Source organism: Magallana gigas, chromosome 7 (genome assembly GCF_963853765.1).
Source record: "Magallana gigas chromosome 7, xbMagGiga1.1, whole genome shotgun sequence".
Taxonomy (NCBI): domain Eukaryota; kingdom Metazoa; phylum Mollusca; class Bivalvia; order Ostreida; family Ostreidae; genus Magallana; species Magallana gigas.
The window spans coordinates 41,229,343-41,256,292 of NC_088859.1; the positions used below are offsets into that span (position 1 = coordinate 41,229,343).

At 34.5% G+C, this 26,950-nt stretch overlaps 2 protein-coding genes and 2 long non-coding RNA genes across 4 annotated transcripts; 1 reads left to right on the forward strand and 3 right to left on the reverse strand.

The window, feature by feature from the left end:
• The first annotated feature begins 3,613 nt into the window (after positions 1 to 3,613).
• Positions 3,614 to 5,839, forward strand: LOC117689030 (uncharacterized). The gene is made up of 3 exons (XM_034468612.2): positions 3,614 to 4,952; positions 5,109 to 5,351; positions 5,507 to 5,839. Exons 1-3 carry the CDS (start codon positions 4,587 to 4,589, stop codon positions 5,768 to 5,770), a joined length of 873 nt encoding a protein of 290 aa, XP_034324503.2. The 5' UTR covers positions 3,614 to 4,586; the 3' UTR covers positions 5,771 to 5,839.
• On the reverse strand, positions 5,839 to 9,438 carry LOC109617676 (uncharacterized). The gene is made up of 8 exons (XM_066067080.1): positions 9,171 to 9,438; positions 8,554 to 8,836; positions 8,170 to 8,406; positions 7,880 to 7,956; positions 7,634 to 7,738; positions 7,215 to 7,432; positions 6,697 to 6,861; positions 5,839 to 6,395 (listed from the first exon to the last, which is right to left on the reverse strand). Exons 2-8 carry the CDS (start codon positions 8,774 to 8,776, stop codon positions 6,104 to 6,106), a joined length of 1,317 nt encoding a protein of 438 aa, XP_065923152.1. The 5' UTR covers positions 8,777 to 8,836; positions 9,171 to 9,438; the 3' UTR covers positions 5,839 to 6,103.
• A 257-nt stretch (positions 9,439 to 9,695) lies between these two features.
• Positions 9,696 to 10,367, reverse strand: LOC136270201 (uncharacterized). The gene is made up of 3 exons (XR_010707938.1): positions 10,169 to 10,367; positions 9,929 to 10,021; positions 9,696 to 9,782 (listed from the first exon to the last, which is right to left on the reverse strand). It is a non-coding gene; the product is annotated as an uncharacterized lncRNA (long non-coding RNA).
• A 15,251-nt stretch (positions 10,368 to 25,618) lies between these two features.
• Positions 25,619 to 26,618, reverse strand: LOC117690965 (uncharacterized). The gene is made up of 4 exons (XR_010708026.1): positions 26,476 to 26,618; positions 26,272 to 26,380; positions 25,945 to 26,174; positions 25,619 to 25,753 (listed from the first exon to the last, which is right to left on the reverse strand). It is a non-coding gene; the product is annotated as an uncharacterized lncRNA (long non-coding RNA).
• Positions 26,619 to 26,950: the final 332 nt, after the last annotated feature.

Here is a 26,950-nt window from a genome sequence, read left to right on the forward strand (position 1 = left end):
TTGATAAAAATTCTTTGAAGTCCATATCAGTATTTTTGATTTCATCTGAATTAAGTAGCATGCAAATCTTTTGGTAATTTGCTTTTGCTTCTGGCAATACAGCTTCATCTTCTAAAGGGGACAAAGTAACGGTTTTTGATAGGAGGAATTGGGAAATTGAAGCGACAAATAGGTTTTTTTTTCCATACACGTCTTGGCATGCCTGTGAGTCTGGTAATTAACCAAAACTGGATCCGCACCACCTTTTGAACAAGAGACATATCTATCAACAAACTGCGAAATTTTTTCGTAAGAATCAGAAGATACATTTGGTGCATTCTTCACCCACAAGAGCATATGAACATGAGGAGAGCCACGTTGTTGGAATTCCACACGAAAAAAGTAGTTAACAACTTCCCCAACAGGATGTGTTTTGTGCAACAAAACTCCATGAAGAAATCTCTGGAACCTGTAATCAAAGTACCTTGAACAAGTTACTGGGTCTGACTTTATAAGCCTACATTTTTCATCCCAAGAAAGGTTATTTATGTCATCTTCTGTATATGTCACATTGTCAATGAGTTTGCCCAGTGTTTTTAAGAGAGGAATCCATTTCGTTTCTGCAGCCGAAAAAGAGCAGAACCAAGTGGGAATGCCCAACTGTCTCATCATAGCAAAAACATCTTTTTTTGCTTTCTCCCAATAAGGTGGGGAACCTCGAAGGTTGCGCAGCACATGATATCCTTCATTTAAATGAACCATTTTGACTACCGTAATGGAATCTAACACCTCTGCTACTGTGAATTTCTTCCCTTGCAGTTTACATTTTCGAATTGCTAGCGAGACTTTGTCTTGGATTTGTTTTATTTGTAATTTCTTTGCTTTGTAAAAGATATTTGGAATGCACTTTGCACACCTTCTGTCAACATTCCTCAATTCACATTTGCAGATGGTACTGTAATGCAAAGGTACTTTACGAGACTTGTCTGGCCTAGCTTCTCCACAATATATAGTAGGAAATGCCAAAAACCCAGAGAAAATATCCTGAAACATACTTAAAGGATTGTTGTGTTCACCTGGTGCAACATTCAACACTCTGCAAAACGGTATCAGTATTTCCACTGGGCCTGTCATCAAGATCAGGGTCTTCAGTCCATGAGTCTATCTCATTTTAACTTTTTCGAAGACTTGACTCTCCTGCCGAATTATTAACACTTGTGCTTAAATCAATATTTCCTAGAGAGCTTGTTTCTGTAATATTGCTTTCCTCAGTATTCAATAAATGAACCCAACTCTGATTTACCTCAATTCCTTCACTTTTATACAAAGCACTATTTTCAACTAGCCACTTTGCTGCAACAAAGACTTTGTTTGGCCTCATTCTTTCACTGGCCACAGAATGCTTGAAGCTTAAGCTGCGCTTGAAATTTAATGCAATAGTTTCATTTTCTGACATCATCCTGGGCAATTTTTTAACTGTTGAAGTGACATCTGCTGGGACATTAACAACATTTCCATTAATGCTTAACTGTCCTCCTCTAGGTTTTTCTCTGAGCTGCATAAATGGAATTCTTGGAGAAACAAGTCGTTCTTCAAGTTCGGTCAGTTCATGTTCCTTCGGTTTTGATTGAAAAGCCATACCATTAGCAACTGAACATGGGGGTATTCTATTAGTTTTTAAATACAATTTACATGTACCACAAATTATATCAGCTTTCCTTACCTGGCACTGCTAAAGGATGCCATCAGGTATGTTTACAGCCTTCGAAACACTTTCTTTGAACCAAGTTTGTTTACAGCATTGGCATACATGAGTAGGTCCTTCTTGTACAGATTTATGGAAATCAACAATTATTGATTGTTCCACTGGTTGACCAGGACCACTAATTTCTGATGAAATTTCTGTTGAACTACCACAACCATTAAGTTGAGATGAGATACCAATGGATGCACTATAATCGTTAAAGCTGCTTGGTCCGATTTTATATCAAATTTTATGCACTCTTTTAAACGATGACTATGCTTAGTATATGTATAATAATAGATATTGCAGTAGTTTTACCGGTCAATTATGCCAAATTTCAATGAAGAAAAATACGTACAAAATTTGCTAACAAAACAAACGACATTAAAAGGTACCGCGTTATTTCGCCTCATGTTAAATTTCACCCCTGACGACGAGATGGGTATGGTTGTATTACGAATTTGACATCGCCTTAAATAAAGGTCGAAATGATCAGACAAATTAAAAAACATGTGTACGTTTTGTTCGCTAATATTTCCAAAGTCTGCTTTCATTACAATCGATGCATAGCATGCGGGTTGAATAACCCCAATCATTCGGGGGACGAAACCAAGCGGTTTCCTTTTCTAAACATTCCCGTGATGCATTTTGGTTTGTTTTTTCGTTTGCCCAAAGTGAAATTATTTTCATTTACTTTGAATATTTCTAACTTTGAAAGGAGACTGATTCTGCTGGTGTAAATAGGAGAAAGTCCATAACTTTCTAAGATAAATGATTTGTATGAAAAAAAATTGATGCTGTAATTACAAAAAAATCAGACCAAGCAGCTTTAACTTGGAGCAAAATTTCTGCCGAACTACTGCAATCATTAACTTCTGACAAACTTTCTGTGGATACATAATGATCATTGACTTGTGACAAAATATCTGTTGTACCACAAGTGTTACAAACAAGTTTGTTTGAACGGGTGTGTTTTTTATGAGACAAACATACTATCGGGCCATTTCTCTTGAATGCTTTTTGTCCTTCAATATATGCACCTTGAATTTGTAAACTTCAAACTGTGTTGAATTCTTATTCCAAAACCAAAATCTCAGAAGATTTTGCAACTCCTGTAACGATTTGACAGTAAAAATGGCAGCATTTCCATCACTATCAGTTTGTCCTTGCATGCTTCTACATGGGAGTCGAAAACGTGGAAAAAAGTATCAGAATAATGAATTGCTAAAGCAACGTCCTTTCAAAGAAATATACAAGCATGAGGTGCTTCATTCAAACAGAGATTTAATGCTGTTCCCAATGAAACAAAGGGAAATTCATTTGAAGATGTGTTTACGATATCTCCCGTAATTGTTGTTGAAATGGAGAAATTTGTTAAGCATGAATAAAAACACACTTTTCGAGGAATGTCCTCGGGATTCAAATATGAATGTGAACAGTATTTCCTCACTTGCCTATAAAGAGAATCTCCTTCAATTAAAAGGTAATCAATTACTTCTTTATCCCAAAAGAAAACTGTGTTTTTACTTGCAACTCTGTACAGAATGCTTATCAATGCATTTGCAACACATTGCCGGCCCCTACTTGTCTCTGAAAAATTATCAGAACCCTGGTGAAAACTGCCAAAAACACTTCTTTCAAAAATGACATTATGAGCAAGCGAAGTATTTGATGACTCAACAACTTCATATCTTTCTACACCATGTTCTTCAACATCTGTTAATCTTAATTCGGAATATTGAACAGCTTCTAAGTTTGACCTTTTTGGTAGGCTTTCGTTATCTGAATCTGAAAAGTTACAACTTCTTTTCATATCTAATTATTTCTCTTTAACACTTATTTAAATTCCAATTTCTGTCAACTATTTCTTAACACAACATGAATTTTTTTTTCTTAAAGGCATATTGTCTAAGATTTTGATGTACTTTTCATATTGCTGAAAGTTACCATAAAACAAAGATATAACATCAAATACTTAAATAATGCATCACTGTGTCTATAAAAAGTCTCCTAATCATTAATTAATTGATTAAACTCGTCCGAACTCACCGTGTTAATTATGCATCGGAAGTTTTTCCGACGTCTACCGAAGCTGAGTTTTACATACCCGGATGCAGCGTAATGGATGACGAGGTAAGCACATGACAGTAATCTTATGTGATAATAAAATTATTCATACATAGTGGAAGGTGTATTGCAAGCCTATCCCTTCCCGAAAGTATTATTTAATCCATTTCTATTAATAAATTGTAATAGATCAATGACAATTGTTTCCGTTCGATGTTTTGTACATTGAAACATGAATGGGGTACCCAAAGGGGTATTTTTTTTATTCCAGTAAAATTGCAACATAAAACATCATAATAAATTGTGAGCGTTTCATACTTATAATACAAACTAGATTATTATATACGGAAAAAAATGGGTATGAAAAATTGATAAATATGATATTCGATGTGTAGTGTCTCTGTTTCAACAGTTAACATATAGACGTTCTATTTTTATTATCACGGACACCTGTTTTTTTTTTTATCAACAAGTCGTTCAATATACAGCCAAAGATTGAAATATTCTACCTCTTTTATATAAGTGTGATGGGAAAATCCTTCCCTTTAACACTTTATTTCTAGAGGGGATTGAATTGTTTTGGTTATATTGAGCCACCTTTGCAAGTTTATAATAAAATTTCAGGTGACTGTGTCATGTTAGAATTTACGTAAAATATCTTTAGATTTTACCCCCTGTAAATATGCACATTCCAGTTTATCTGTAAAGCAGAAATGATGGTTCTCTGCTTCAAAATTAGGGGGGGGATCAATTAAACATACAACTAAACACTGTAATAACCAACCAAAAATGTAAAATGAAAAAAAAAATCAATCAGAAAAATCGATCTATCAGATACAAGTTAACACCCGTCTTACTTTTTTTTTTATATATAACAAAGACAAACATGTATTGGTGGTTATTTCAGGACTCTAGAAGCTCAATGTATCCACATGATACCGGTAGTTCTGACAGCAGCGAGCCAGCTGATCCTGTCCAGACAATTAGAAGAGGTAGAGGTAGGGGCCGGGGTCGTGACACCCTCAGGGGTGTAAGAGGGAGGGGCAGAGGACCAAGGAGAGCTTCAAGAGGAAGAGGTCAACCACGCAGGGGAGCTGCTGATGGACCCAACAGGGCTCAGGTAGCAGCAGCTACTTTAGAGGAGAGAAATCGTCAGTTGCAGGTATAAATATTAATATTTTAAATAAGTTATCCTGACATATGTATTAAAAGAAAATTCATGGATATAAGAATATTGTTTTTCAACAATTTGTGACCGAATATGTTCCATTCTGGAAAAAATGTGCTGACATGCAAAAATTGTTTTTAATCATTTCAGGATAGAATTTCTCGTCTATCGGATTGTGACCTGAGGGGACTTGTTGTCGATATCGCATCACAACACCCTGAATTCGTGTTCGACGTTTTGGACAGGGACGACGGACAGCATGGCGGACATCATCCTCCACCAGATGGTCCTACCCCGGCCTGGTGTACCTGCACATATTGCCGGGAAATGCCAACAGAAGCAGAGAGACGATGTTGTGGCAGAACTAGACCAAACTGCTACTCAAGACTGCCTGTATGTAACCAAGTTAACAAATCAGATTCACTTTGATTAAGTTTCAGTATTATACCTTCATTTAATCACTTTTAAACTAACGAGTAGTTATATAATTTAGATAACAAAATAGCTCAAGGGATATGTCATATGAATTCATATTCCTATTTCTGCAGGACTTCTACTTGATTGTCCTGGACGAGGCAGTTCTTGCAGTGGCAAGAAGGCTGAGGGAGGAGTTGCTCGTCATGCCCCCTGATGAAGACCTTAATAGAGCAAACAGATTTGCGGCCTACAGGCAGTTCATACTCTGGCAACATGGCAGACTTGGGGCAGGGATTAGACGTGTGATACCCAGCTGTTGTGTTTGGCGCATCCGGGACAAGTATCCCAATCCATTTGGACAATATAAAGGTTTCGTTGGGGGGAGGTTCAATTGAAATTAAATTACATTTGCAGGAAAAGTGTTTGTTCTGTTTTTAATCAGATCAAAGTAGTGTAATATAAAATCTCAGATATCAATAAAAAAAAACATGATTTATTTATTTAAATTGATGACTAATGACATACAATTATCAAAGAGAAAAACCTGTAACCATTCTCTGATTACAGCATCATCCATATGCAAGTGAAGCAAACCACTATGTCTAGCTCCCTGTAATAAAATATATGATAAATATCACAGAGATAAATATCACAGAACATGGCAATATGGAAAACTCTAGGCATTACCCAGCCCTATCAATGGCATAATATTGTCACAAATGAAAGCTTTACTGCCCCTCCGCTGTCCAGTACTCAATTGTTTTATTTAGATTTTCGAATCTAGAAATTTGAGAAGCCACAATGTCTCTCGTTGATGGTGGTGGAACTGGTGCCAAATGGGCAGATATCCGCCGTGGATCGTCTGCCTCCAATTCCATGGGTCTGTTCATTCCAATGTCATCCTCTATCCTGCTGGTGATGATATGCCGAATTAGGTCTTGAACATAACTGTAATTTTTCTCCACTTTTACAGGGTGGACAGACCATCTAGATGTTTTTTTGTTGTAACTTCTTTGCCACCTACATATAACCATAAATGAATAAATTATGCTTGGATAAAACTGCAATACAAAACATTCATTTTGAATATGGTCTGGTTTTACAAAGTAAATGCCAAGAAATAAAAAAAAAATGAGATGTTATTCAAATGGCTTATATATTTTCATCATTTTTTCCATCCAGGCCAGTTGCTGTATTGGGCAAAAACTATCTGATTTATTCAAAACTGGTTGGCTGTAAATATTTTAAGGGATAGTGTGATTGTTTTTCTGTCCAGTATTTTTGGATATATTATGCATTATATTTGACGAACATTACAAACCTCAGAGAACCATCTTTGTTCTTCATCACCTCTCGCTCTGCATGAGAATTATGGTCAAGGGCAGCCAACCTGTTTCTTGCCCTATATACTGGAGGGCTGTAAGAGTGTCTCTTGGAGGAATACACCAGAATTAGATTTTGAAAATTTTCCAGTTCTGACGTGCTCCTACAATGAATGAAAAGTCAATATGATTGTGAAAGAGATTGTTTTTTTTTTAAATTGCTATGCAGAGTTGGATATTTGATAATGCTGAAGGTTGTATGGATAGCATTAAAAGTTGGTCTTGTTTGAAAGATGTCAAGGGTTACAATAGTACATTCTTTATTTTATAAATATGTTAAAACATGAAATGTGCAGTACATTGTAGAGACCCAATAAATACTATGCATTTTTCTTTCATATATATAATAAAAAACGTCAAATTATGCACCAAAAGATCATTAAAATTAATATAGATAGTCGAAATTATTTATTCCAAGCTAATGGGGAAAATTTTATCCTTCAATAAGTTTACATACCGGCAGTTAAGGTAGTATGGAATGTTTTTCACAAGCCGTTTATCCATTATGATTTGTCTAAGTGCATTATGGGCTGCTGATCCTTTCTTAAGGTACTCCTTTGTCTGACTACCATCTTCTAAAGGGCCGTGTTGGCAAGTGCTTACCGTAGAGTTTGCAAATGGTACAAACCACTCATGTTCATTTACAATATGATGGAGCATACCATACCAAACATCCTTAAATACAATTAAAAGAATAATTATATAAGTCATTGTAAAAATAATCAACAAAAGATAATTTTTGAATATGACAAAATTACCCTATACATTACAATATTTAGATTTTCTTTGCAGGGACTCAAAAGCAAAACTAATAATAGATACTGGTACTGAGGTAATATACGAAATATTCTGAACTTTAGGTGAATTAAAACTTACAAGAAACTCTTCACAAGTGGTAGAAACTTCTGCACTGTGCCAATAATGATTTACTACATCCTTGACCCATCCACTCAATTCTTTGTTTCCTTTTTCTTGACTGATCTACATGTCATGTTCAATAAATGTAGGTAATCACAGACTAGTCTCAAACAACAGGTAAAGTCATGGTTTTCATTACACGCATATATACATTTAACTTAATAGTATTAATGTCTATATTTAACTTAGTAGTAATGTCTATACCTTTGTGAGTTTCTTTCCCAAATTCTTTGTCCCGTGCCAGACATCAAAAGAATGCTTTATATCCGGGAAATCCTTTCCTAATAATCAACATAAAGTATATGTATAACATATGAGATTGATAAAACAAGAATCAAGAGCATAGAAAGGAATTAGACACACTTATACAGAAAATAAATTTCCATGAGATATAAAATTACACAAAATATGATTTGTAAAAACACTTAAACAAGTTTATTACATTTTTAGCTTAATAGCTAATGAATTTTATGATCATATCACTATGTACATACTCATTACTGAAGCGATTTGGACATGTGCATCAGTCACCACCTCTACAACTTTGATGCCTTTGTCTTTAAAAAACTGCATCCCTCGCAGGAAGCAAGCTTTCTCCAGGTTGGTGCTTTTCCGGTCAGTACTTCGTTTGTCCATTGTTGTGATGCATAGAATTTTCTTGGATGTATACTCCATGAAGGTGTATGAACAGTATTGTGCACAGTGTCCTGGGCTATCCATACGCCCATCACCTAAAAATGAGTGTATGGCTATGCAGAATAAAATATCTCAAGTTAAATGAAACATGTATACCATTTCATGAATTCCATACTTCACTCTTCTTTTTAAATTAATTTTTTTGTATTCAATTTAAATTGGCTATATTATTTAGTATTTACCTAAAACTATTATATCTGTATTTTGAAATTCTCTAAGAGTACTTTCTTGTTTCTGAATCCAAAATCTGTCAATTGATGGAACAAGGTAGGTTTTTTGAATTCTGTGAAATGATGAGGAGCTAAGAATTGGAAGTTTTAAGAACTTTGCCAGTGTTGAAATTTTCTGGAAATTGTTGCCCGACAATAGGATGGCTGATGCAAAAACAAGGTCTCCAGCATGCATTCTTCTGTTGAGAATTGACTGCGAACACCACCTATTCGCAACATGACCTAATTTGCAGACCTACAATAAAAAAATATGTATCAGTAATCTGGATTGAGATTTCAACAAAACAGGCTTTATAAATTCATAAATATTGAAAGAAAAACTTTTAAACTGCATGGTTTTTATAAAATCTTTCAATAAAAAAAAAAATCAATAAAAATATCCAACAATTCACTTTAAAACACTGTGATTTTTTCAAAAGTTCATCTTTTCATATGATATACAAAAAATGTGGAAATCATATAAAAATTCTTTAGTTGGTAAATCATGAGTTTGTATGTCACCATGTCTTTTGAACTGACTTTGAGACCTTTATTCTCCCTCATTAAAACATGTTCTGAATGGTTCTTACCCATTTAAGATATGTTGCTGAACCAATATTATCCACACAAATGCTGACAGCTTCATTACAAATTTTGCAGATAGTACTAATCTGTGTGTTGGCCAAATCCAACAAGGGCTGTTGGTATACAAGAAGAGGGCGGTCAGTAATTAAAGTTTCTACGTCCTCAATACTGTTTACTCTCTTGTAGTCTGTTTCTGCAGCATCAGCAGGGTCATCATCACATGTGTCAGACTCATCATCCGAGTACTCTATAGGAAGCTGGTCTGCATTACTTGGTCTGTAAAATTAAATACATATATATTTACAATGAAACAGCTATACAATCCACAATTGCAATTAGAGCATAGACTGTTGAAAGTTTCAATGAACAGAAGGTGTTTCAAAGGAAGATATGATATACATCCTCCATAACAGAATTCTACATCAGCTTTGATAGAGTTTATAAATTGATTTATGGATGCAGCAATTCTTTAGATTAAATACTTAAAACAATTCTAACAGTTTTTAGCTAGATATAGCTGTTACCTGAGTGTTAAATTGAAATTTGGCTGAAATTCCTCATCAGAATCAGACGAATCATCGTCCAGCAAGCACATTTCATCCTCGTCAATTGTAAGACTGTTATGAACAAACAAAACTCATTAATTTTCATAAATAAAACTATGGTAACCACTGTAAGACACAAATCATAATAACATTCAATTTTTATTCTGCTAATCTTTTGTAAGCTTTATGCAATAATATGATCACAAAACACAACTTACTCGAAAGGATTAATAAAGGAAGTTGACTTCTCAATTTCATACGCTTTTTTCGCACTACTACAAAACTCTTCAATACCCGACATGTCTGACTCTCTGTAAATACAATAAAGTTAGCTCATTAAGAGAGGGTCCCACTGATGGCTGTCATAGGAAACTATACTTGATACAGTAAATCAGTAATGCTTATAAAAAATAAGGAAGGCAATATTCTCACAACATGTAAAATTAATCGCAAACTACCTATGATATTCTCCAGCCGATGATATGTCTGACACATCACATGTGGTGTGGAAACGAGAATGTATATGTGATGGTCCAGGTGTTGAAGTTACAGCTGTATCCTTTGAAACTACATTAACTGTTCTTTCTAATTCTTCTGTTTCAGATTTTTGGGAGTTTGGTTGATAATCACTGACTGCATCAACTATATTATTTGCATGATAACCATGATAACTACAAAAGAATGTTACAAAGCTAATAAACAGAAATCATTAACAAAAATGATATTTAAGCAATGTAGAGCTGCGCAGGGGGCGTTAAAATTTCCAAATCAAAACTCTACTGAATGTGCAAGTAGTTGTAAACACACAATCGCACAAACTATGCAATACACACCTGCACACAATGTATGTACAGAGGCTTTTTTCATTAGAGACTTTAATCCTTTTGACAACTATGAACTAGTATTTATTTATTTCTAATCCATATATGTTTTATTTTTTACTTCCTATATTAAAATCAAACTAATATTTGAGTTGCAAACATGGGTTTATATATTTTGATTTTGATTTCCCCTTCGGAGGCCTCTTATATCTGAGTGCATATCGTAAATGTCTAACAATACTTTTCTTGTATTTTTGCTTCTTTTTTATCGGCTATATTCTCGAAAAAATAACTTATGATTGGTTTCTATCTATGTATCACTTCTACAAAAATAATTGTTTGAATAAAAGACAAACAAACGTTAACTAAAACACGTGTGTGAGACTCACTTGTTCAGCAAAACATTGGCTACTTCGGCATGCGTATCCACATTCAATATGGCCTTCAATTCATTCCAGCGTTCAAACTGATTACCAATATATACTCTGCTTTTGTTCCATTTAGATGCTACTGTGGCTCTATTTCTTTTTCTCGCAGAATCGGTTAAACATCTCTTTCTTCCTCGGTTAGATTTGCTGTTTTCCGACATGTTTGTTTTAATTTACCGCGTTGAGCATGCGTGAAAAGCTTTCCGAAAGAGTTCAAACTTGGGGTCATATGAATAGAGGCGGGATCAAATCGAATTTTTGTCATCCTGCACAAGAATTCAAGAAAATGTCATTTCGCTTGTTTAGTCTACATATAACAGTAAAAATTGATATTTACGAGAGAGAAATCCTTTTAATAATATCATAATCTTAGCATATCACGACATTCAAAGCAATATAAAATAATACGTATTTTCATAGATATTATGCCTTTAAGCTTAGCTATTTTTCGACTTTGAATTGGTTTAACAACCAGAGGTCCACCAACTATTCCACAGCAGTCGCAAAGTCACACGACAAGGAAAATATTAATATTGCCTTTCCATGCATATTCTTTATGTCCAAGTTAACAGCAGTTATCTGAATTTTCGTTTTATACAAAACCCAACTGTTATATATATTAAGGGGAAATATCAGTGCAATGTTAAGGGGAAATATCAGTGCAATGTGAAACCCTCAGTTCTTTTCACAAGAGTATAACTTTAACTTGAATAAATAATCTTGATCAAACAAAGATAATTTTGAAATAAATTAATGGCCTTCTGAACTCATAAATATGCTGCACTTTATTGATCTACAGGAATCAATCAGTGCAAGTTAATGAAAATCAGATCTCAATAGAGAATATCCCGACATTAATTATCACGTCTCTATACATCCATTAAGATTAATATATGGTCACTTTCAACACCTCAGTTCCTAAAACATGTTGATAACCACACTTTGTTACTTTTCTTGCACAAGATATTAATTCAAAACTACTTTGCCTTCAATTGAGATTTATCTTGAGCATGGTAAGAGCATACCGGTATTTCTTGTGTCAATGTTCATATTTCTTGTTCATTCATCTCTTGATTGTTCATTTCTTGAAAGTTTATCTCCCTGACATACAACACTTGCAGTTCATTTATTATCAAATGTCCAAGATATACATATGTGCATTTCTATTTTACCATTTTCTATGACGTGTGAAATGTGGATAATTTATGTACACCCAAATTCTAAATAATGAATACACTTGTAAAAACTGGTAAACATAAATATCTGCTTATGATTTATAACAGGTTTTCCATGACTGAATTTCTGGATTATCTACTCCAATGAAACTCTATAATCACCACGACAAAAACAAAGCAATTCACATATCATCACTTCAAGCATTAAAACACTCACTCTAGACTATCACTCGTATGCGAAGCCTCAATCAACATAAAGATTTCCTCGTCAACAGCACAATATTATATCTAAAATATAACTCTTTATTTTAGTTCTTATGCCTGTAGTGTAGCTAAATGGTATATGACAATAACAGTGGCGACCGTGTCTTTAGAAAGGCTTGTTGACTGTTACAAACTTCACTTTTCATGTAAGAAATGTAACGAAATAACTTTAAGACAATCAGTTTCATATGCATTTAAAACAAACATAAAACACAAACCTTTCCGTTGAGAAATCTCGACCGATACGTTGACAAATCTGAGAATGTCGTCTTGTCTTCGAAGCTTGGCGGGAAAATAAAGCGTGGGTGTACAAATATGTGTCGAATGAAAATAGTTCAAAAACTATTGTCATTCTAAAAATCAACGCTATACACAGTAAAAAAATTTTGCCGAAATTACTCATTTTATTTCAATTATTAACCATTTTTATAAATACGAATATTTTATCTTTCGGCCGATTTTTATGTAGGTTAACGTTACGGAATCAGCCGACTTTTGTCGAATTCAATTACCCGGGAAGCGCTCGGTGCCTCTATTAGTCTTGTTCAACCAGAACGCTAGGCTTTCTCTGTAAACCCTGCTCGTCGGAAATTTACGGAGACAGCCGAGCGTCTGGTTGAACGAGACTTCCTCTGGATTGACCTGATTTCGTAGGAATATATACAACTACTAAAACTTTCGAATTTAATCATTTCAAATTCTGAATATTTTCAAGCTTTTCAGATACATATTTTAAAGGGAAATAAGACAAACGAATACATTTCGTCGAATTTATCGATTATCGATTATTTTAAAGTACTATTTCTTTTTAGCGGTGTTGATTAAGTGATTGGGTCCAAACACTGTTTCACTTTCGGTTTGTCCGCGTGACATTAAAAATCAACTCCCAAAAAGAAATTGGTACATCTATCATGTACCCACACCTTGCTTTGTTGCACCCCACCCAATGTCCCCGTTCAATAACAGATAGGCAAATGTTACATGTTTCAGCTACTTTGGTTTTAATTGGCTCCGTCTGGGAAGATTTCTCAGGCAGCTTAATTCCTTTTCCTACTCACTAATGTTTCTCTGGTGGAATCAAAGATGGTTGTGTTTTCCGAATGAATCTGAGCTTGAACGGTATTTTTAGAATAGAAAAACTTAGATTGTTTGGGAGATGGGAAAGAAGGCTTTGGAAGGGAATTAACACAAGGGGAGTCCCGGTGCAGAATGGCAAACTCTCTATCTTTTTGTCGTATTTGTAAGGACAATAATTTAAATAAATATCGCCGATTGATTTTTGGGAAATCGACCCCAGTCCATGGGTCTTAAGAGGAATGAATTTGAAATCAGTCAGAGACAGAAAATTAAACACATTGTCCAAGACCATGTGAAGCAGTGCCAAATGGAATATATGACACAGAAAGTTAAGAAAAGTTTGGAGGCACTTCCAGAATCAGATACAATCATATCTGACAAATATCAGATTACGATTCCACCAGTGGTCTTGACGACTACCGTATACCAAACAGGTATGTCATTTGTACACTGTCCAACATCTTATTCAGTAGCTGGATCATATGAAGATTGTTTAGTACAAGCCAACTGTTATTCAATTCCTAAATACCCAGCTACTACAGGATTAAGTGCATTGCCTTTGAAAACACAAGATAAGACATTAGCAATAGAATTCCCAGCTGTTAGTCCTCTTTTTTGTGTACAGCCCAAAACTGACCCCTGTTATGCGCAAGCAGAAAACAAGAAAACAAGAATCTTATCACTGAATTAACCTTATCACTGAATTTCATATCCAAACACTATAGTTTCCTAGCCCAATCAATCCCAAGATTTGAAGTGATTGGAGACAATCTAGATTTAACAATATCACCTACCTCGATGCCAAAGACAGACAGAGGAAGAGCATTCATTGGTTTTTGAACATTGCGTTGTGTAAGAGAGGACTGTCAAGACCTTCCTGATGAGTGCCCCAAAGCCGAGATAATGAAAGTTCCAAATAGTGTTTTCATACCAAATACAGGTGATTGCCAAGCCCTAGAAAATGATATATCATATAATAAAGATCCTGTGCAAGCATGTAAAGTGTTTGAAGCAATTTCAGGCCTCTATCCCAGACTGTATTCAGCATCCATATATGGATGAAATGTGCAAAAAATCCGAGTACAGAATAATTGATTTGCTTGACAAAAGTGAGAACAAGTCAGAGGACATGATTAGTATCCTACAACATATACATGAACACTGTGTAGCTCACTCTGAAGAAAACCCTACGAAGGTCATTGAAAAGATTGTATTTGGGGGTGATGTGTTGACCAACGAGAGAGTGTACAGTGCCCAGTTAGCCATGATGAATGCTGAGTGTGACTTTAATGGTTTAGCTGGTGTAATACACAGACCCGAGGGTTTGCATCGGATGATGAACTTCCTTGGGGTATTTCTTGTCAGCAGTTTCATATGTACAATTCCTTGTTTGGTTTTGTTGCCAGTTGACCAGATGATGACCTCCATTTGGAATATCTTTTCTTACTAAAATTTTATTGTTCAGAGTGAGTTCTATTTTGGAATGAGTTATATTTTACTTACCAGTCATTCAGCATTTTGAGGTTACAGCATGTGCTTGTGTAGAAATCTAGAATAGTAGTGTATTGTAGTTTTCTATCAAATTATTTTGTTTGTTTTTTGTAATCATGCTATCAAGATTTGTTGACCATTCTTTAAATTACAGTTACATAATTATGGTAATGAACTTCAGTTGTTCTTAAGGTTTTCTGATTCTAACTTAAATTGATAAATGTAGAAATTGATGTCATACTGTATATATCTCTAAAAATTACTGACAATACTACTTACACCCCACCCATCCATGATAACATCTCCTCCTTCACACTTATGTACTTCCTGTTTAACTTTGGATCTGTTAGTTTAAAAGACAAATTTAACTGTGGACAATATTAAAGACTTAAAGTTTTTAGCTAATTAATAATAATTTACAAAAATTTGCAGATCAAGGAAGGTTGTACCAGTTGAGAAATGTTGTCAGGAGAGTTGATGTTCAAGGTCCAGAGGGAGTAACAAGTTCATATAGGTAAATGAACTGCAAAGACATTACCAGTAATTTCCCTGAAATACATATCAGCTTTTAGTTTTAATATTTTATGTAATTATTTGTTTTAGATCACATATGAACTTCGTGCAGGACTGCCTTGATTCCTTGTGTTAGGAGCTTGTCTTCACATGTTTGGAATGGACTCTTTAGACGGTGTCCCAGTTAATGTTGAGATTCCTCATTTCTTACATCTGGCATCCATTTGGGAACAGTATGCTTGGCTCAAAGAACTGGGTGAACAACTGTTTAAAACGTACATAAAACTAAACGAAGGTAAATTTTGATACATATATCCAGTGTAAAGATTCATGGTATCGTTATTTTTTTATGGAAATTATCTATAAAATAAATTTACCTGATAGTTACTTGCAATTTATTAAAATATATTATAGACAGCCTTACCAACATTCAAATGACTGATCAAGTATCGGAGATGGATGATCAAGAATTACTGTTGGCAGAAATGTACGACTCTCGGATTAATCGATACAGCTGTACATGCAACAAAACTTACAAAACTAAGGGTCATTTCAAAAGACACCTTGAAAAAGAACATGAATGGGACTTTGCTTTAAATCAGGATACAACAAATTCAGCAATGCATTCAAAGGTGGATCATGTTGCAGTATGGCTAGTTTCATTCATGAAACTGTCTTTTCTGCTCAGAGACACAGAAGATGCCTATCATTACGGTGATGGTGTTCGTATTTTCAAAAATGCAAAATTCGAGATGCTTTGTGCCGATGCAGCCCACCATACTAAATACCGTTTATGATTGTGGCATATGCAAGCATACGAAACTGCCATCTTGAGTCCAAGACAAGTAGTTGAATATAAATGGAACTACACAGCCAATACACATGGTGGGAAAGGTAAAAATATTCCCAATGACAATCTGGTAAAGACTCTTGTGCAGAAAATTAAGAAGAAATTAAGAGAACAGGGATCTAACATAACCCACAACAGTGCACAGAGAATAGCTCTTTCTATTTAAATTCAGCAAGAATTGAAAGAAAATATATTACGACACTTCACAAGTAAGGAAAAGGGACGTTCAAAACCAACTGTTAACAGAGACTCTGAGCTTAATCTTTTGATGACAGAACTGCTGGATGGTGAAGTTTTTGATGTTATCCAGGGAAGGGAATTCCATGCTTTCAGGGGATTTAGTTATATATTTTCCAGAGTTAAAGCTGAAGAACTGCACAAATGGATTTCAGAGCAAGTTATGAAATGTTTTAAAACTTGTTTAAAATGAAAGGTTCTCTGTGAGTCTTTGAAACTGCATGGACCAATATAACACAATGTTTAATGCGCATCTATAACTCTTCCTTTTGATAATTAAAGTAAAAACACTCTTCCCAACATAACTGCCCATTAACTCATACTGTGCAATAAAATAAGATTCTTAATCAATCATGTGTTTTATTTTTTAGCATAATCAGAAATTGATTTACTGTGGAATCATTTAAATTCGTGGGAGCCAATTTTCGTGGATTGTGGGTTTTTGGCTTATTCGTTGGTATGTAATTTCGTGAATGCGCAAGTTTTCAGTTTCAAAGATAACTCTTTCTAAATTTGTTTTTGTTGAGGATGTAAATTCGTGGGGAGGGGCTTCCCACGAATACCACGAAAATTGAGCCACCACGAATTGTAATGATTCCACAGTAGTCTTCATTGTCAGAGAAAAATTAATATATTCATATATATTTGTATTTATTGAGATTCCAACAGAGATTTCCCAACTTGTTCAAATCCTTATAGGGACAACAAATTCCATGATGCTTGTTTGAAAAAAAAATCTTCAGATAAAGTTTCAACTTGAAATGTTCTGTGGATCGATATCCATTTGTCATTTTACATGTTTATATCGTCTGCATTAAGGCTGAAAATGAAAATCCATCACTTCCGATTGAAACTGAGAGTAAATCAAATTCTTTAATAATCCATGAAAAATGACATCAGGGTCTTCGTTTTGTTTCACTTTAATAACACTCATTTTAATGTCATTTCTATCAGGGGTGTCAGATATCACACAAGCATTTTTTCCAAAGCACAATTTTGTCATGATTTTTCTTCTGTGACTTGGGCACGCAGTAGCAGTCAGTGCCAAACAAGGAACTTTTAAATAGAGAGAATGCACTTCACCTATGTGACCAAACCACTCGCGGAATGCAGCTTCCTGATTTTTTCCCTCACCCCTGAAAATAAAAGATATGGATTATGATAACTGGACCTCTAGGGTCTTCCAAATTTTCTTTGGGTGTTTCAACTTGGATTTATAACTTGATTTCATATTAAGTTGGATGGGAAAATGCCTGATGAAAATCTTTCTGGCTCAAAACATATATCACTTATGAATGTTTTAAAGATAACTGTTGGGATATGATTTTAATCACACTATTTTGAAAGAATTCAAATTATTTCATTACAGTCAAAAAAATCTCAATTTTTGTTGTTACCTTTATTTAATCTATTATAATTATAAATTATTGAAATATCATGCAGATTTGTTTGCATCTGACTTTATATCATAATTTGGTTTTTAAACATTATACGGATACAATCATTTATGCAGTATATAATTTAATTCATGTTTTTAATTTTTAAAAAAAATTTAAGGACAAAAATAAAGTAACAAGTCTGGGTTTATGGTCAATGTAGAGAGCTAGAGATAAGAACTTATGAACTTGATAAATGATGATTATGTATGTGTGTAAATTATTTGTTAACTGTATTATCTTACAAATGAATGATGGTATGCGCCTCATCAACAACTATCAAACATGTCTCTTTCGAAACTCTGGGTTCTTCAGAGCATCCCTCCGTTTAGCTTCTCCAACTATACTCTGTCCCAAGATATTTTGGATTTACATTTGACTTAATTGCTTGATTTTTATAAATACCTCAGGGTTCAAACGATGTTCATTCAAAAGTATGAAAAAGAACTATATATGGTATAAGTCAAATTTGGCCCCCAAAATTCGCTATTCTTAAAATGATTCAGGTACATTAATTTGTTTGTTTTTTATAAAAGAGTTGACATGAAATATGTTTTTCACCCATTTATTTGATTTATATGCACTCACTAGCAGTATATGACGTCAGAAGTGACGCTATTTTTATAATTCAATCAAAATCAACCAAAAATTAACATTTTTCTTATCTTTTTTCGAATGGGAAATATAGAGCGACTCTTTGAACAAGAACGAACTTTTAGTCACTTATAAGTATTGGAAAGATACATCTTTGGTGAAAATATTTTGTTTGTTCAAGTAGTCACTCAATGTTTCCTTAAAGAAAAACTGCCTCAAAACAAGCCGTTTTATGCTAAAAATGAGAAAATGGCGGGAAAAGGTAAACTTTATGATGTCATATTTTTAAATTGTGGGCACTAAAATCAAAATGAAAATTATGAAAAAACTTCAAATGTATATTTGTACAAATAAAACGAAGAATTTCAGTAAAATGACAATGTTCATTTTAGGGGGCCATTTTAGGCTCAAACCATATATAGTCCTTTCGAAGATTTCTTAGTCGAAACGCCCCTGTAAGCTTATCAGGTTTCAATACAATGCTAAAAAATGTGATGTCTACGGAGATTTTGTATTGCAGCAAGCCCGGATGATAACGTTGAAAAATTGCGCGATGCATTCCGAGTGTATTCCGAATGGAGAAAAGATGTAAACATTCCCCATTATAAATTTCCGTAAGGAATCTGTTTTCGTTCCTGTGAATTTTTCCGAGTGAAAGATGATAATGTGTCAATGAAATTATCTTGGAAAATATCCCTTTCAACTATTTCAATTGCACTTCTTTCACAAGTATGTGTATTTTTATTGAAAATCGTCCAAATGTGCTGCATAAATATCTTGGGACAGACTATAGGACCTCCGGGCTAACAAAAACGAAGTTGTAGTAACCGCTTGTAACTCTCTCAACATCGGTTGACACTTCAACGTATACTGCTTTATATCTCAAGCTGGACAACCGTTCTACTTGTGCTGTTTTTACTAACGGAGCTGAGCAACTATAAATGTTAGTCACTTAGTGAGTGTTACCACAGTTTCACCGAACACAAGTGGTACACATTCATATGCCAAGGATTTGCCACTTCCTGTCTTAGTTCCAACGAATACAGCCCGGTTTTCGTTCAAACATGATATATCCAGCCTTTGATTTTCAGTAAGACAATTAATATTGAATTTTTCGCAAATTCTCTTTTCTTGATCCGCCATCTTTGTACAAAACCCAAACTACGTTTTATAAGGAGTTATTTCATTGGACAATATATTTTTAGAAATATTACGTAATGTTGAACGTGAGCCCGACTTTTAGGTAGCGACTTATGTCAAGGGTTTGTGTGGAGTTCCGTAATCACAAAACCTTGACGTTGTGAAGATGTGGAGTTCCGTAATCACAAACCTTGACGTTGTGAAGATGGAAAGACGATGGATATGACATTTATCACACGGACCTCCAGAATGAAATTCATCAGTGGCGAGCAGAGCTAAGACATTCTGAATACAATAATTCCCTGTTTGATGAAAAAGAACATACCAGTTTGGCAAATAAGACTTTGGACAACGATTTGATAAACTTTTCTGAAAAATGCAAAAACAACCGTTCTCTATTCCTACAAGAGGCTTTGAGAAACAATTCTTTATATTGTTCTTCACTCTCATTAGAACCCATTTTTTTTTTACTTCCACTGAAAGAACTGTTTTCCATTCTATTGAGAAAAAAAACAAAGCAGCAAATTTCTAAAAAAAAAAAATACAGGACTTGCTTGAAGAACTATTGGATCTTGACTTTGAAGTTGGTATGTACATGTATTGTAGAAACATAAAAATAATATTAGAATATCACATATATTATTACGAATATGTGTGATTCATGAGCCTTAACATTTCTTTAGGAGAAGAGAAAGAACATAAATGGAAGAAAGACATTAAAAATGGCACAAGGGCTCTTTACATACAATTCTACAAAGAAATCGTGGAGGTGTCCGACACCTTACAAGACACAAGGAATATAGGTGACATTTATATCCCATAACAATAATAATATTTACTTTTTTAATTATCGTATTCTTCCTCTTGTAAATGCAGTCATTTCTGCTTTGGTCCTCCTCTATAAATTTACTTATAATTCCTCCTCTTGTAGACTTTCCTCTTTTTTTTGGCCTTTTACATTTTCTCCACGATTTTTTCTCTCATCCTACACAAAATTTTATGTAATACTGTAGTTTTGGTAAAATTATACTTTTATTTTCATTTAAATATATTAACATAATTGATGACAACTATTTAAATTTCATCTTATGTAAGTAAAAACTTTAAATGTAATTAAAACCGACATGTAAAGAAATGTATTTTTGACCACATTATTCCTCCGTAGATTTTGGCCTGAAAGACGATGATTCGCCTAAATCCGCATCTGATCTTTAGTTTCACACCACAACTTCCGGTATTATGGAAGGAATACCAAACGAGGAGCTATTGTTGCCAATTTGTAAGTGTTGCCATATTGTATTAATTTTGTTTTACTTACCAACAAACTGTGCCTCATACATATGCACATTGCGAAAATATGTAGAAAATTTAATAAAATTTAATCATTGGTTAAATAGGGGATTCTTATTATAAATTCAATAGTCATATAAATACATCATGCGATGATAAACTTACCATTTTCCGATCTTCGTCTTTATTGTTTTCCTTACCAAAATTCTTTTATGACCGTGAAATCAGTAATTTCTAATTAAAGTTCTCCTCGTGAGACGCGCTTTTATACCTTGGTTTTTATTTCTCACATGCTTATGTAAAACACTGACAACAACTCATCATGCGATTTTTTGGATTTTATTTTTAGCAGTTTTTTTTTAGTTTTTTTTACTCTGAAAATAGCTTAATTAAGCTATTTGTAGTAGCTTTATCAAGCTATCTAGCTTAATAAAGCTATATAGCTAAATAAAGAGATTGTACTGGACCTGTTGAGGACATGTCTTGGTATTAGGTTAACCTGTGAACCGGTATCAAACTTAATTCTTATAGGTGTTTTGTCTAAACCCTAAAAACAAATTACAAACTGCTTGGTCATGGTTGTGATTTGTCTCAATAATATCTATGAAAAATTCTGGTTCTGAATCTGATTGCTCTTGCAAGGTCTGTAATTCAAGACATGCAACAGTTTTACTAAAACATTTCTTAGCAAAATGGTCCCTTCTATTATAAGTCTTACACTGTTTACCCTTCGCAGGGCATTTAACACTTGTAGAATGATCATACCCACACCGGTCGCACTCTTGTGTCTTCGTCTTGTGGTGGTGTTTTGGTCTGGCCTGCGGGGGTCTTCTTCGCTCTGTATCTTTGGCCGCGTTTTGAGATGGGCTGCTTCGACCTGCCTTCCTAGTGTTCTGGTTGTGAGAATGGCTGATTGCATGGATCTCTTGGCCCGACATGGTCTTCAACTGTTCTTGAGAATACTCGTGTGACTGAGCTATCTGTATTGCCTTTTCCACTGTCAATTTCTCACCTTCTGCGATGAGCTTTTCCCTCACCTTCTGTGACGATGTCCCGAAAACGATCCTACCCCAAATCATCTCGTCCTTACTGTTTACGTAATTGCAGTCCTCTGCAAGTACTCGTAAGCTAGTGACAAATTGTTCTACTGTTAATGCTCCTTGATTCTCGTTGTTAAACTTGAAGCACTCAGATATAGGGTTCAACTTGGGTTGCACGTGCGCCAAATAGCGTTAGTCATGGGGTTCAAGTTTCTTCTTTTCATCGTTCGTCATACCTGTCCAGATGGTGTATATCTCGCGACCTTTGTCGCCAACCCATAAGGCCATAACAGTAAATAAATAACCTTGATCTCTTCGCTTTTCTCCTCCAGCGGTCCTTTGAATATGAGATCAACGTGTGTGCGGAATTTTTTCCACTGCTCTGGTAAGTTCGACGCTTCCCAGTCCATCTTGGGGTAGGTACGCCTGTAAAATCCATCGTTGAATGTGACTCGGACTTCTGACACAATGTAATAGTATTGCGTTAACTTAGATATTCAGTAGGTCCGACAATAGGACTCTAATAAAGTATCGACACACAGCTGCCTGAGGCAACGTTTTATTCTGAACGTATATCATGTGTAAATCAAACAAAACAATTCGTACATCAAAACAGGGGAGTGTATGGTAACTCGTACATATAATGTTCGTAATGTTACACTTTGTTTCAATCTTTGCACAATATGTACACTCATTTTCTATTCAAGATATACGGGACAAAGCCTCAGCGTTCCCATGTAAATGATCTGACCTATGCTCTATATCAAATTTGTAAGAACTAAATAAATGTTTCAAGCCAACGGGCTATTTGACCTTCTGGGTTCTTGAAATTAAACAACCAATGTAATGAACCGTGATCAGTCCTTATCTTAAATGCTTGTTCATAAAGATAATGGTGAAAGTGCTTGATGCACTGAAGTTTAGCTAATAACCCCCTCTAGTGAAACGGTAGCTACGTTCCGACGCGTTAAATAGTTTTCTGCAATAGCAGACGAATCCCTTTGTCCGTCCTGTATCTGGATTAGAACAAATCCCATGACCATATTTGAGGCATATGAACAGGTCCAGCACTATCTCTTTATTAAGCTATATAGCTTGATCTAGCTATATAGCTTGATCAAGCTATTTGATGTGTGAAAATTTGAAATAAAATTACTAAAAATAAAAACGAGAGAGTCGCATTATGAGTACTTGTCAACAAGTTCATCCGTGCGTAAGAAATACTCACACACTGAAATAAAGGTATAAAAGCGATGCGTGTGTGGCGCTCAACTTAAACAATATCCGGGGGAAGTGTAAAATATTCACAGATTGTAGAAAAACAAGATCGCATAATGGTAAGTAGAAATATTTTTTCTATATGACGTAACAGATTATTGAGCACCGATAATGAAAAGGTCCTTCATTGCCTTCATAAATTTTTTAGCCATTTATAAATGTATATATTGTACAAAACCATAAGAAACTGTCACCAAAAGTACCAGTTAATAGGTATAAAAGCCATGACAATACTCACAATTTGAAGTACATGTGCCTTGCAAGCCCTAGTCTCCATATACAGGAAAGCACAGTGAATACTAAAGTATTGGTACAGAAACAACCAAATCCTCATCTTCCGGATCAAAATCTATGGAAGAACACTAGTATTAAAATCACTGTCTTTGTAACCCTATAGGTTTTTCAAATAATTTGTCTATTAAAGAAGGCAAGGGATTTAATATGTATTATATTGAAGTAAGATAAAAAAAAATATCTATTTATATTCCATAATTTCATGAAAATAACGATAGTTTGCAATAACCCTCCTCCCCCCTATTTTCTTAATTTTTATTTACTATATTAAAACGTAATTAAATGAAAGTATAATACAAGCGGTTATAATATGATATAGAATGCTAAAGTAAATCCAGGAAAAAACAACAAAAGTCAAAAGAAGAGGGGCACAGTCAGAAGTGGGCCTGCATGCAAAACGTACATGGAAGACGCCAAAAAACGAAATGACTCCGTGTACAAGAGAAAAAATACACTGTTGAAAAAGGTATGAATATATTATATACCTTCGTCCTTCATAACGTCTAGCAAACTTTCTACAACTTCAAGTAATTCTTTGTAGAAATTGATATACAATTTTTTTCCACCATTCTTTATATGTCGTTTCCATTGTACACTCCTGTCTTTTCCTTTTTTAAGAAAAAAAAACATACAGCAATACATGCTTCTGCATATCAGTATTTGAAATATGCAAAAACATTATTAAATATGCATACCAGCTTCAAAATCCAAATCAAGTAGCTCATCAATTTGTTCTTCAATCTTGGCAGCTATTTCAGGTTTTGTTCTACTTTCGATGGAATGAAAGTGTGTGCGTTCAAAAGTTGTAAAAAAAAAAAAGGTTCTTGAGAAAGGGAGAATTTCACTGAATTATTGTTGGATACTTCTTGAATATAATGTTGTCGGTTGTTTTTACATTTTTGAGATAAATTTATGAGTTCTTTATCTAGCGATTTGTTGGACAGGGAGGTATGGTCGTTGGAGGAGAAGGGGTTGGAAAGATGTTCAGCTCTTCTCAATTCCGCACGCCGCTGAAATATTTCAGTCTCAAGATTGGTGTGGAAAATGGAGTTTTCACTGGAGTCTCTTATGTTTAATTGGGATTTCATGTTCTTCTTTATCTATAATGGAATGCCTTATATATATATATATATATATATATATATATATATATATATATATATATATATATATATATATAATGTCCACCTATGCCACACCTGAAGATGTTGGTATATTATGGAATACAGAATTATAAATTAACGGGTAATTTAAAGAAGTAGTTCAATTAATTTTCCCCCTTTTTTATTTAATAACACGCATTGACTATACATTTCAGCATATGCAGCGATTCATACATTCTCCCCCCTCTAACGTTCTTAGCGCACCGCCCTGTTATGTTACAACAACGTCGATATCCTACTCTTCCTCTGTTACTACAAATTGCTCATCTTCAAACTTAACTGAACTTATCTCCACCCCAAACCGTTCTTCTCCGTCTACACCTCCTATACTATCTTTAAATGCACCCTCCCCACAACCTTCTTCTTTTCCCTCTCCCTCTCCTTCGTTTCCATCTCCTTAACCTACTCTTGTACCCCCTATCACGAACTCTAAATTTGGAGAAAAGGAAAAGACAGCAGATGGATGTCAGCCATCAAAGAAGAGAAAGACTAGTATACAGGAACAAATCCACCCAAACGGAAACAATAAGTACTAAATTTCCGGAAACTTGCAATGTGTGTTTGACCACACAGGAACGTGGACACTGGGTTGGGTGTGACCGTACCCGATGTGGATATCGAGTCCACGATGAATGTATGGGATTCTATATCTCTTCTAAAACTGTTGTAAAAAAAAACTAAATTTTTATGTCCTATGCACAGATAAACAAAACAACTGTTATATATGTATTAAAATTCTGTGCATTCTATATTTTATATAATTTTTTAAAATACTTTTTATTATACAATTATTGATGAAAAATACTTGCATCTTCTGGGGTATCCAGATTTCTACAACATTGCATCCAGTGTTTTTCCTTAAGCGCTCCGCTGTGAAGCCAACTTTTGGCCTGTCTATTTTTTGTCTCCAATATAAAATCGCAGCCCTCTCCTTTGCTTACATTTCCAGATTCTAAATATTTATTTTATGTATGTTAAACGTCGTTCTCTGAAACTCAGTTGTACGTACATGTATCCATGGTATTTGATATACAGAAGTCAAAGATAACTATGTTTAATTAACTGTATAGATTAAAATATTATTTAAGTGCGTCATCTAGCATTAGTGTGTAGCTAACTTAGGTGAGAATTTGCTCTTCTTACGAGAGAAGGACTCGTGCTCCTGGATGAATTGAAAAATTTCAGCTGGTGCACTGACTCTCATGATAATGTCTAATAATTCAATCTGTTGATAGTTGGTTTTGGATACGCCAAAGTAAAGGGAAGAAAACTTCAGCCTGGACGCCATAATGACGTTACTGTTATTACGTCTTATCCCCGCTCGAAACAAATACACTGCTACGACGTAAGTAAATATGGACTCCAGCAAGAACCTGCATTACATGTACGTAAACTAAGCATTAGTATGAAATTTCAATATATGTATACTATATATCTGTAATTTTTATTCGCTCAAATTTATTCATTTACATGTAGTTGGGATCCTTTACTTCTTTACACCAGGCGAAAAACCCTTTCCCTGAAGGGTCCATTTCCCGTTCGGAGCAATGAAACATGTAAGGAAATAACAGTTCATCTCCTATGAATAAGGACTACATAAAATGTATAGATGTATTTAAAGATTGTAAACATTGGTGTAATTTATAAAACTAAATATTATTTCTTTTCACAGACCTGTTCCAAAAAGGAGAATCTCAATGAACTGCATGGCTTTATGGTGATCATTAGCATCTAAGCAAGCCTGGAGTGCTTTAGGCGATCTGTAGCCTACGAGTTTGGCCAAATCTAACCCTATGATTTGCCACAACAGCTTAATGACAGCTGTAATATATATATATATATATATATATATTTATTTTTTTTTCATTCAATTTTATTACACCAAGAATGCAATACCTTTGCACATATTTATTTCTACATGTCCAAGTCCAGGTTGAAAGAGAAGATCTTGAAGATCAGGGTTATCCTGAATGATGCGATGAGAGAGAAACCTACTATACTCCACTGTCTATGATCTGGAATCCCAGCTGTGCATTTCAAATTTTCTAAAACAACTTTCACAGATTTGAATGGGCAAGGATTGACAGATATGGGATTTCCCATTTGAATTATCGGAGAACTTGTATGGGATTCTGCTATACAAGAATAA